General features: G+C 42.2%; 1 protein-coding gene across 2 annotated transcripts in view; it reads right to left on the minus strand.

Annotated features, from left to right (window-relative positions):
* The window catches only part of RASA2 (RAS p21 protein activator 2), a 51,417-nt gene extending 40,066 nt beyond the window's left edge, over positions 1-11,351 (minus strand). Inside the window, exons 1-2 of one of the 2 annotated variants that reach the window (XM_084530126.1) lie at positions 11,330-11,351; positions 4,904-5,009 (exon numbers count right to left, since the gene is read on the minus strand). In XM_084530126.1, coding sequence (XP_084386252.1) covers positions 4,904-5,009; positions 11,330-11,336 — 113 coding nt within the window. In that variant the 5' untranslated portion in view covers positions 11,337-11,351. Of the gene's footprint in view, positions 1-4,903; positions 5,010-10,424; positions 10,747-11,329 lie in introns of those variants that run through there. The other variant, XM_084530127.1, reaches the window with a different exon arrangement.
* Positions 11,352-12,600: the final 1,249 nt, after the last annotated feature.

Consider the following 12,600-nt stretch of genomic DNA (forward strand, 5'->3'; position numbering starts at 1 on the left):
CAGCATGTTTAGCTCTAACATCTGCATCAGATTTAATACTCAGAGATTCAGACCTGTAAAAAGAAGCCCTAAGCGTAAGAGAACAGTGAAAGAAATGTTCATCTCAAATCCTCACATTCTCCTGCATGCTGAAATGATCACTGCATTTCTCCACCCAGTGACATCTAATATAACATTTTGAGTTTACCTTAAGTAACTGCCATGCATGCTGTACCAATTAACAGCTAGAAGTATTAGCGGAGCATTCTAAAAAGACTGAGTTCCTTCGTATTACAGACATTTCACACAATATACTTGGTATCTTCACACTTGAGGTATGCATGCTTCCGTTAACTTAAGGTAAACTTATCGATCCAATGATAGTCAGCATTCAGAAGCTTGAACTTCAAAATAGTGAACAAAACCACAATGTTTTTGTCACTGCAAGTTGTGAAATCTGAAAATTAAATGCATTCACAAAAAAAATATTTCAAAATTACTGGATTCACACAGACTTAAAATATTTTCATTTACAACGCTGTATTATCACCATAAGGGAAAGGAACACAGCTTCATGAAACAAATTTTAGCCTCTGCCTTCTTTCTACAGAAAACTATAGCAATGACAATTAGATCAACCTCAGAAATTAAGTTTTTGTTGTCATTTTCTAGTAAAGTATCTTGCTGACACTGTATTGTTACAATACCTGTTTATTAAACCAGTACAAATAAGCCTGTGTTTGGAACCATTCATTCATGGTAGTTCCTATGCAGAAAAATACCAGGTCAAATCACAGCTACCTTCTTCCCTCCAAAATAATTAGAGAAAAGACACCAAATGCTCAAGGACCAGTATCTCATTAAATAAATTCAAAATAAAGAAATAAGCTGGCAACCAATACAAAAAGTGGATGAAAACACAAGCACAAAAATCTAGTGCTCCAACTTCCTTGAACCTATTCTTAGAATCAATAGCTTCAAGTCCAGGAATTCATTATAACACATTTCACAAGTGAAAACATTTGCTTTGTTCGAACATATAACTTTTACCACAGGCTTTAAAGCATACAAATCATTGCTGGACTTTGCATTACACTGAGATATAACTTAAAAATTCTCAGCTGAAAACTCAATAGTTTTTCAGCTCCTCACTTGTCTTCCCCTTCTCATTTCAAACCCAAGAAATTCAACTTGTGAGAGCTGGGTTCTTCTTGTAGGCAGCACCAGTAAAGGTATAAATTATTGAGCATTACCTTTATTTAGCAACAGTGCAGCCTTAAGCAGCCTCAACTTCCTTATTACCTTCATTGCTCATTTTAATTGTATCGACACAGTAACTCACCAGAAGATAAAAAAGTCTTACTTCCAATTTAGGTCAATTCTATGATGTGGCTCACTGACTATTACACGAGTAATAGTTGCAGCAGTAAAAACAAAGATATTACAGTGGAAAGCGTGAACCGTGGGTGAACAAGCTGGCATGGTGTACAACTCAACAACCGCATATCACTAAGTTAAATGCTTATTCTTACCATATCTACACAACTGTATGTGTGCAATTACAATCAGATAATGATTCATTATTGTGGGATGGAGACTATTAGTACTGACTTCCAAAAACCTATTTACCAGCCATATCCTAAGGCTAAGAAGAATGAACTTCACAAATATATCAAAAAAAAAAAAAAAAAAAAAAAAAAAAAAAAAAAAAAAAAAGACCAGTTACTACCAATCATTATTTTGACCTCAATGTGAATTCTCAGATTTGCAAGAAAGAGCAAGTCAACAGTATGAACAGAATGTAAATCTTTTTTTTTTTTTTTAAATCACGTTGGAACATTTTTCCTTACCTAGAATACCACCCCTGCTGTATCAATCAGTTGTTAACTATTCTTTAGCAAAGCAAGAGATACAGAGCAAATTTAAGGTTTAGAATACAAAGGATTAGTAAAGAAATTCTGAGGTGTATATGAACTGGCTGAAGGGGTACAATAGGTTATACCAATGAGGAATAATTAAAACAGAGAACTTACTCTACCTGTTCCTCAGGGATTCAGTCAGTTTAGTACTTTCATTTGTGACTTTGATGCAAGAACTTTAAAGACTGTGACAGATACAAAATTAGTAGATAATGCTAATTCAAAGGAAGACCAGACTGTCATACAGGAAGAACTGGATGGCCTTTTGGATTACTGTAATACAGGAGATTAAACAAACGTATAATATTACTCATATGCTCTTCCCTTCCTTGTCATATTAAACCAGTAATTCACTGATGAAAACTGACCAATACACCTACATCTGTCTTTTGATAAAAGCAACAGTCGTATCCAGATATTAAACTCTTGCATTAACTTTGCATTTGCACAAAGTTTAATATAAAATAGTTTAAACAAAAAATGCAACACATACCACAACCTCTCCCTCCATATTTCTTTATATTTGACCATAGATATTTGAGGAGGTTCAAACTTCTTTAAACTTTCAAGGGGAACAAAAAAAAAAAATCAATTTCTTCAAAACCCACAAATCTCTTATACCGTCAGGAGACATTTTTGAGTCGTTAGACAGGATATTCTTCTTTCAGTTCAGTATTAATCCTTGTATTTTTAGCTCTGAAAAGTCATTGGCTTCACATCTGCACTTCTAACAATCATCACAGTGCTGATGGAAGCCCAAACATATTTTCACTTTTTTTATTAAAAAAAAAAAAAAAACAACACACATTTCTTCATTGGTTTTCAATAACTGGAACCAAAGGTCATTTTAATTCTATTGATAATTACTTCCACAGATGTATAACTAGCATATATCTGTAGAATACAACCTGGATTATACCTTGTATAAAATCTGCAACCCAGAAAACAGTGACAAAAACAGACTGCGAACTACTTGTCTAAAAGACAGTAAATAATACAAAACAAACAATTGTTGCTGTTATGACTAAAATTATACTGTACTACACCTTACTGAAAAGCAGTTATAAAGTTTGCAGGTTTTTAGATATCAAAGCTTTTTTCTTCCATTCCAGTACCTCCAGGTTAGTACAGCGCTCTAGGTCAACACAGTAATAAGCAACGAGATGGTATAATTAAGTTTCTGCAACAAGCACCAGCCTTTATAACCACATACGCACTACTAATAGAAGAGTAAGCAGCCAATTCTTGTTGCTGTTACTACAGGATGATTTATTTTATTACATTTCATCAGTTTGTAGGAAACCTTACTCATGCTGTGGATCTAACTTCATGCAGATGTAATTCAGAGAATCAAAGAATTCCCTATGTAGCCAGGGAAGACAAAAATGCACCTCCAGGCAGAGAACACTGGCTCCTAACAAAACACTCTCAAAATATGTATATAAATTTCATATCAGATGAAAATCATGAAAACTTCTCTGGTTGTTTAAGACACACCAAAACTGTTATTTTCTTATAGTGAAATTTTTGTTCTTCCTCTATAAAGAACTAGTGGCAATATTCTCAATTAAGTTTCAGTTCAACTTCAGTACTATTAAAAATTAGGTTAATCTAAGATGATTTATTTTGCCAATGTTTTACTGCATAGTCAGTTTTACTGCATAGTCAGAAATTCTTTCTTCATGTGATTTAAGTGTATCCACTTAACTCTTAAAAAGGGATATTAGAGAAAAAAAGTCTGTATAAACATTAAATGCTACAGGTGTTGTTTCCAAGCCTAACATTAAACTTCTATGATCTTGATTATTAACATGTCAAAAATCTGACAGCAGAGTTTAAAAAACTGACTTCATTTAGGACATCAATTTGCACTTCCAGTTAAATTAATCAACTGCAATCAGGACCAAATATTTTGTTCATCCTCCTCATCTGTAACCACTGAGTCAATTTTTGTAATTTAACTGGTTGCATGTACGTACTGTTTACTATTCATGAAGAGGCATAAGGAGGCTTTAAAGTGGTGTTCTGAAAAAGTAAAACTCCCCACTTAACTTTCCTGTATGTCTGATGATCCTGACCTAGAAACACCTAGCACGATGGCTCAAAACAAACACTACCATAAAACCACTGGAAATCACAAGAATTGGGGGAAAAAAAAAAATAACAGTTTTAGCAGACTTTCTTAATTTTAAGAAGAAGGTTTAATGTCTCCTCAAAATAAACTAAACTGTCACTCGGATCTGCTGAGCAATGCAGCTGCAAAAATCCTCCAGTATGGGTCATCAGCAAACCTAAGTTTCAAGACTACTTCCGCCATTTTATCACGACTTTTTGGATTGTTTTTAAAGCTCTAAAACAATAGCAGAATCTACAGCTCAGGGAGGCAACGCAAGCCATTCTGCCTGAGTACAAGCTACAGTTCCAATAACAAGAATTTCAAGAGAGAATAAGGCCTATTCAGGGGCACATCCCACAGCAAACAAAACTTTAATAAATTAAAAGTTCAAGTTCATCCATTCTAGAAACAGGTTTTACAAGGCAGACACTGAAAGCAGAATTCCAGCAATACATACTGACTACTTGTCAAAAGTACAAAATGACAGGGAAAGTAAGAGATCAAGCAGATCTCTTTCCCTTGAAAATAACCTGGCAAGAAAAATAATGTTATGCTGCCCAATGAAACAAAATACAGTAACAGCAAAATATGTTTTAGCATGTTTCGTGTAAGTCCTGTACTACTCACAAGCCTCCACTTTGTTTTCTTCCCAACTGCTCTCAAGATTTACACATTGCTGCAATGCTTCCAATTAGTGGCTACAAGTCAGCTCTCATTTTAAAGACGTACAAGGACCACATGGACATGGATATGCATCTTGCTTTTATTCTGGACCAAGAATCATACAATCGTCTAGTTTGGAAGAGATCTCAAGATCATCGAGTTCAACCTCTGACCTACACTAACAAGAAGGTCTTGATTACCATTTCCATGTAAAAATTAAGCTTACCTTGAAGATTTTTCAACTACCTGCGTACGAAAAACTTCTTCTTGGTCCAGGTTTATGGTACAGAAGAAGTCTCTCATTTTGTTGGGAACTAACTGTTTGGCATCATCTGTAAATAAATAAAAAAGAAGCCTAAGTACTGAGGGGAAAAAACAACAAAATATTACACAAAAGCTTCACAGGTTTAATGGATGCCTAAAGTTTACTCCCCCATTCAGTTAGCATGCATTTTGTTACTCACTTTCAACTTGTAAGCCCCACTATGCACCCCAAAATTTTGATATCCAGGTTTACATGGAAAGAGAGCCGACAGGAAGACGATGACGCGCTGACTCATCAGCACCGCTTCCTGCAGCACCTGCACTTTCCCTTGAGGTCTCATCTCAGGCTTGACCCCGCATAGCTTACTATGTCTGAGAGGCTCCCAGCCCAAAGGGATACGGCATTAGGTTGTACGGCAAAGGCATCACCTGGCTGAGCTACTCTTCTTCACTGTTTCCTCCATTAATGCTTTGGTTACAGGAAGCTGATGGGATAGATATAATCTTATTAATCTGCTCTTCATTTTTCACTTTTTTTAGCTGCTTTTAAGTTGACCAATGTACTTTCAAAGGTTCATCTATGACTACTGTTTATTTTTTCCTAGACATCTGGTCTGACAGAGAATGGGAAAAGTCATCTTTTGACTACGTGCACCACGTATAAAAACGAACAGAACAGGAAGTCTCTAACGGGGCGCGATGACTGCCAGTGCAGGAGCACAGGGAACTCCTGGGCAGTGAGTCTAGGCTGCTGCAGCAACACATGCAGGACACCACACAGCCCTTCATGAAATTGGTGCTTCTGATCGATTACAGCTAAAAACAGTTCCCAACATTCAGAGTGCTCTTCCAGAATCCAAACGCTGCAGACACACACATTGCTTTATGGCAATACCATGCGTTAGCTTAGTTACTTCCCCACTGTGTTCCCTTCTTTGAAGATGATCATCAGTCCCCGTTGACCTCAGATTCTGCCCAAAGAGCCAAGCCAAGCATTTTTGGTCCCCTCTCTGAGGAAAGAGGCTCCTAATTGCTGAGTAGCTTCTGTCTGCACCATCGTCACTTAAGTTATTATCTTAAATGCAAGCAACCAGAGTTGTGTTCTGGATTAGGCCTTAACTCTTGTGTCCTTATATCTCTACTGGAAATACCACCTCCCCTCCCCCCAATAAAACATGGAATAGAAATCATCCAAATTATATAAAATTTTTGCAAATTTTATATAAGACCTCAGCTTGAAATTAGATTTCACATGTCACATATATGTCCCTTTAAAAAAAAAAATCAGTTATGAAGCACACTGGAAAATAACCTTTGTTTTCTATGTTCTTAAGATGTAAAGTCAGAAACGTTTTGTCTTCTCTCTCTTTTTGCTTAATAGATTAGTGGCAGCCTTGAAACGTAACAAGTGCTGCCTGGCACTGGAAATGCTGTATCTGAGCAGAGAACACGGTGGTTTCACCACCAGACTGAACTTCCTCCTCGATCTTTTCGAAGTCAGGAATACGTGCACTGATGGAAAACATGAACAGACAATTAAGTAACTTCCACGGTTAAAACCTCTGCTCTCAGAAGCATCAATGAGCTTTTCATCAACTTGGGTGTGGGAGAGGAGGAAGTACACGTATTATTTTTAAACGCCACACTTAACATTGACAGATTGAGACAAGTACAGAACCGGTTTCTAATGCCACTAGACTTTAAAAAGAAACTAAATTCAAAATGGCCCATGAGCGAGATACTGGGGGGGAAGCATGTGACTGAGTATCACCTTGAAAAAAAGTTGTTTTAATAAAGCATATGAACAAGAATACAAAAAAAGAAATCTCAAGGGGCTTGCAATCCCCAGAGCTTCAGATGCTGAAGTAATTAGTAAGCATGAACTGTACCCAACAGTTTTTTCTGATAAGCATCTTAGACGTTTTAGTTAATACCCTGGAGCTTTACCATCCAATTTTCACATAAAAATATTTAAGAGAGAACCTAACTTTATTGGCACTGCAAAGCTACTGTATGGTGGCCTTTGAAAGCAGATTACAAACACTGTAGTTTCACATTTTCTTAAAAGAACACAAATTAAACTGTAGGCAGTAAGGATGGTTAGTCAGAAATACCAAATAAAGGTTTGTTTTTTTTGGGGGGGAGATAAGAAAAAAAAAAAAAAAAAAGCATTTTTAACTTTGACTGTCGAACTGTATTTCGATCCTTTTCAGGGTGTCTATCATTTATAACCACGCAGCATGATACTTAAACTTACAGTTCAGGCGATCAAACAGCAGCAATAACAGAATGATTTGTTTTTTATTGATGTACCAACTCTGCAGTTTCATTCAGCGGACTAATTTAAAACAATAATTATTTTCATGTGACATATCTAGTAGCCTAATTCAACCGGGAAAGTATGGAATGCATCGGTAACATAATAAACATCAACCTTTTTATTCTGAAAATGTACAAGCTCACGATTACTATGGCTTACCTGACTTTTGAACCAACTTTTACTGTCTCTCAACCACTTACTTTGGGAAATCAGCAAAAAATATCTGTACTAAAAAAACCTTGTGTTGATTATATATATTAGATTTCAAAATACTTATAAAATATTGTTTACAATATATACACAGGTCGTCTCTATACAACTCCATAGAGAAACTTTACTTCAAAGTAAGATGAGCTTAAACCTAAGCAAAAGGGAAAAACTGTGATGCTAATAAAAAGTTAAGTGCTAGAGCATAGAGCAATGGCAGTGCAGACGTTAAGAAACTCCAACTCCCCATATTACAGGAACGTTATGGGTTAGTAGTAACAGGAATGGAGCAACCTACTAAATTCCACAGTTCTGTCAAACTCCCTTGTCCTGCACATCATTTGTTAGATGCAGACAGAACATGAGAACATCAAGTTAAAGCTTGTTCGCTGTTAACACAATCAGAAACCCAGCAGGAGCAGGAGGTGGGATGGATACATGCTATTTATTCACAATGCACTCTGTTGAGGGAAAACGCACTATTTGTGTACATCCTACAACAGGGACCCAAAATGAAGAACCTATATAGGAGTTTATACACATGAAGTGCAACCTATTTTGCGGGACCAAACATGTTATATAGCAGCAATTAAAACCGCTATACAAGCGCAGAATAACCCAATGTATTCACACAGTGTTAACAATGCAGTACTAGAAGTTTGAAATGGAACGTGTCCTGAGTTTTGTCAGAGGAGTTCTGGGAGATGACAAATTAGCTATTTTCCATGTATCCCACTAAGGTTTTCCAAAAATGAAAGCAACTAAATCGATTACGACCTAAAAACCTACTACTACCTGGTATACACTGAAGACAAAAGCTAGTTACACGACTAAGAATAACACACTATAAAATATACCTCAAACTGCAGAATACGCACAAACCTTGTAAAGTGCTTTCAAAAGAGTCATTCCTTTTAATGACTGTCCTGTGGATCCCCCATGGAAACTTGCTCAAGTTCAAAAAAAAGCCCCATGGTCTTAAACTAGATCACATCTTCATGTTTTCTCTTACCTGAAAACCAGAGGGAGGAGACAGGCTGCAAACACAGGTATTCCACACAACATGGGGTGTCCCAGGGATTGCTAATGTGTTCCTATTCAGTTTTTCATTGTTGGGTATGTAATAGCTAATTAAGCCACTTTTAAGTACATGCCTCAGTTCTAAATCTGTTGTCACCGTCTGCATAACATCACTAACTTTAGATTTTATCATCTACTTGCGTGCTGTAGAACTGCGTAAATAAGAAGTTACCACAAATGTGTTTTCTATATACACATAACTGCCACTGCCTCCTGAAAATTGTGATCTCTTGTGCAATACATACATACAAAATGAATGTGTTACGTCTTCTCATAGCTTAAATGACAACAAAACTCAGGCATTGAAAAATATTCTACTTGCAAAAAGCATATTATAAAAAATTCTCATGGACTATGAACACCAACTTCCCAAAGTGAAGTCTGCTACTGCTAATCCCTCCAGATCAAGGGGGATTATATTATTACATCTGTTTGTTATTGTTCATTCAGAGAGTTTTCACCCCAAAAGCACATTAGTAAGATACGAGCAAGAAGTGAAAATAAAGCAGCCTGTGCTGGGCAAAGAGACCAACAGAAAAGCTAGGGATTTGAGGGTTTGCAAGCTTTCACAGCAAATTAACTCACATCTTTTTAAAAGTGCTTTTATTTTCCTGGAAAAAATCAAGTCGCTTTACAAGTGATTCCTCACACTGTTTCAGGAAACATCTTTTATTACTTCCACCCATCTTCCAAATTGGTCCTGCGGTTTTACAGGCCCATCTGTGGCAACCGACTTTGGATGTACGATAACCAGATGATAACCTCTGCTTCACCATCACTTTTGCCAGGTACTCAAATGCGGTAACACTCAACGTTACATCGCAACAGGAGCGATGGAGAACACACTCACGGGACACTAAAACTGGCTTCAACAAAAGCCGCGAGAGATACAGGAGGTGCTTTTTAATATCTAACGCAAAACTTGTGCTGGGCTCAAGTATCGCCCTGTCAACTGCTGCAAAACCCCTCGGACACAAGTCGGGCAGCAGAGCGGTGTCAGTAAATACGCCAGCGCTGACTTTTCCTTAGACAAGCTGGCATGCGTTAGCTCCGCGATAATCGCTAACAACAAAGTCTCAGGAAGTGTGTGCTCAGTCTTGTCCGCTCGGTTCGCATTAACCCTCTGCAGCAAGCGCCGCAGCGAGCCCCGTTTCCCGTTTTCCTGGCCTAGTCACTCCTTCACTTCCCGCAGATAACCCCGAGCCTGCGCCGCGCTCGAGCAGCGCCTCCACCCCTCGGCTAAATTTAAACCGGCCCCAAGCTGCTCGCACCTGGCTCCCCACCCCGGCACCGGCACGGCGCCGCGCCCGGCCCGTTTCGCTTCATTCTCAAAAAAGCTGACCGGCGGCGTGAGAAAGGAAGCGAGCGGGCTGCCCGGCTGGCTGCATGCACGCCGTGAGCCGAGCCCAGCCGAGCCGTGCCGGCAGGAAGCCGCGCACATCCTGCTCCCCCAGCCCGCCGGGGCACCCGCCGCTGCCCGGGGCCGGGCGGATCGAGCCGGCGCTCCCCGGCCCCTCTCGCTCCCTTGCTACGCCGAGGCACAGAAGCGCTAGCGGCCGTTCCGAGCGGCCTTCCCCCGCCGACTTCCTGCACATCGGTACTTTCGCAACGCCTGCCTGACAAACACGCCGAGACCCGCTGGGGGTCGGCAGGGAGAGAGGGGGCGCGGCTGCCCGGCTCCGCGATACCCCAGCACCGGGGGACGCTCCCCGGGGCCCCGGCCCCCCGCACCCCACCAAGCCCCTTCCCCTCCTTCCTTCCTTCCTTCCCGTCCCGCGGCTGCCCGCCGGCCGCAGCCCCGGGGAAGGCGAAGGCGCGGCGGCGGCCCCGCGGGACGGCCCCCGGGCTGGGCGCAGCCGGCCCCGGCCGCACTTACAGATCTTGCCCCGGAGGTTCTGCAGCACCCGCACCTCGTCGCCGCCGCCGTCCTGCGCCGCCATCGCGCCAGCGCCGCCGCCTGCGCAGTGCGCGGCGGGGGAGGGGAAGGAGAGAAGGGAGGAGAAGGGAGGGGAGGGAAGGGAAGGAGGGAGCGGCCCCGCCGCACGCCCCCGGGCCGCTCCGCCCCGCTGGGGGCCGCCGCCACCGCCCTCGGGGGGCAGCCCGGCACCGGCACCTGGCAGGGGCCGTAGCCGTGAGGGGCGCGGGCCGCCCGCGCTGACGGCCGGGCACAGGGCGAGGCGGCAGAGCCCCCGGGGGAGCGGCGGTGGGAGCCGCGGGGAGCCCAGCCCTGCCCTGCCCTGCCCGCACCGCGAGCCCCGGCCCCCCGGGCGTGCCGGCGAAGTACAAATAAAGCGCGTTTGCCTTGCCCTCGCGGGGAACGGAAAGGGCTTTTCGTCACGCTTTCGCTGGGATCTCCTGAGGAGAGATCCTAACGAGAAGCTCCGGGGCCTGGCTGAGGGCTGGGACGAGCCCCGCTGTCGGTGGCGGGCGGCTTCGCCCCGGCCCCGCGGCCGCCCAGCCGCCAGGAGCGGATCCGGCTCGGTGCAGCTCGGCGCGCTGCGGGTGCCGCAGCCTCCGGGCCCTGTGGGCGCGAGTCCTGGTGCAGCCCCGTAGCCGTCCTAAAACAAAGAGGTAGTTTAGTTGGGTAACGAGGGGAAAGTTGGGTTAGGAAGTAAGTTAGCACAGGACAGGGGTTCTTCACCTCGGGCCCAGAAAGTCCTCTTCGGCCTGCTCCTGCCAAAGGGAGGTTTGGAAACCGCCGAGCCAGCAGCTGGTGCTTGTCTCTGACTGGAGTCCCCTGCCGTGGCTGCCCCGCACAAATCTCACCCTCATGATCATTACCTGGCATGGAGCCCCACAGCCTGGCGGCCAGGCCATGCTCTGCCCCACTCCCTGCAGCTGTCAGCGTCCCACCTCGTCCCCGCTCTCTGCATCGGGGCTGGGCAATGAGACATCTTCAGAGGCGGCGGGATGGGCAGCAGGCTGCTTCGCCACACCAGGAGTGGGTGAATTTGTATGCATGCAAAGCGCAGGCCTGCACAAAGACACACATTTGCATAGGGTGACTTCTACCTGCCAGAAGTGAGAGCTTTCCCTATAGTACAAATTGAGGGATTTGGTTATCTACAGTTGGTTTCCAGTAGACTGGCTGCCTTGTCCCACCTGTGGCTGGGGAACTGAGGGCAACCCTGTCAGAGCGAGTTTTGCTCTGAAACCTCTCTTGAGGTTCTCTCTGCGAACGCAGAGGTACAGTTACATTGTGTTGCAGCATTTTTTAAACTAGATCATGTAAAACTATTTTTTCCATAACTCTCTCAAAATTTACGATGACAGTTGAAGTTTACTGTTTACCTTAATGTCACCTTCATCAGAACTTTTTAATTAGCTGTTGAAATAGGAGGGAGAAATATATATTATTAGTAGCAAACATTGTATGTTTTTAGTTAGTTATGCATCTCTGCTGAGGACCATCCCAAAAGGTCCTGCATAACTTAGCTTAAATTTAACTTTCAATGCAAGTTACAGACCAGTGACACCTAGCTGAAGGGGGAAGTACTTTGAGCATGCATTCTGTTTTGTATATACCTTTGTATTTCGTTATGCAATCAGGTATTTCCGTTCTGAACTCTATGTTGGCAGTAGTCCCACAATATTTGAAGTACGGTGTGTAAAATACACAGTCTATACTGGAAGGTTACTGTCAGAATTTAAATAAGATTTTTTACATTTCTGGTCCTCACGAAAAAGTGTTTAAGGTGTTGCAAAGTCTTAAATGCAGTTCACCCATCTCCCAGTCCTTTAAGAGACACAGCAAGTTGATTATCTTCACCTTAGCACTGTGTTCACCCTTAATGGTATGATGCCAGGAGATACCATCACTCCCCTTGACCTCTGGCATGTTCTCAATTAACGGTTCTGACCTTAATGAAGGGAACAATTGGGAACTGTGTTGCTTAATCTTATAATGAAATGCACATTAGCAGATACATATTCCATATGATCCAGAAACATATAACTTAAAAAATGGAGAGACTTGCAAAAAAATAGGAAGAGGTTATTTTAATCAAGCAAAAACAGTTATAATCACTCTTTCTAAAAATAAAATTAGACTC

This window comes from Aythya ferina, assembly GCF_964211825.1.
Source record: "Aythya ferina genome assembly, chromosome: 9".
Taxonomy (NCBI): Eukaryota; Metazoa; Chordata; class Aves; order Anseriformes; family Anatidae; genus Aythya; species Aythya ferina.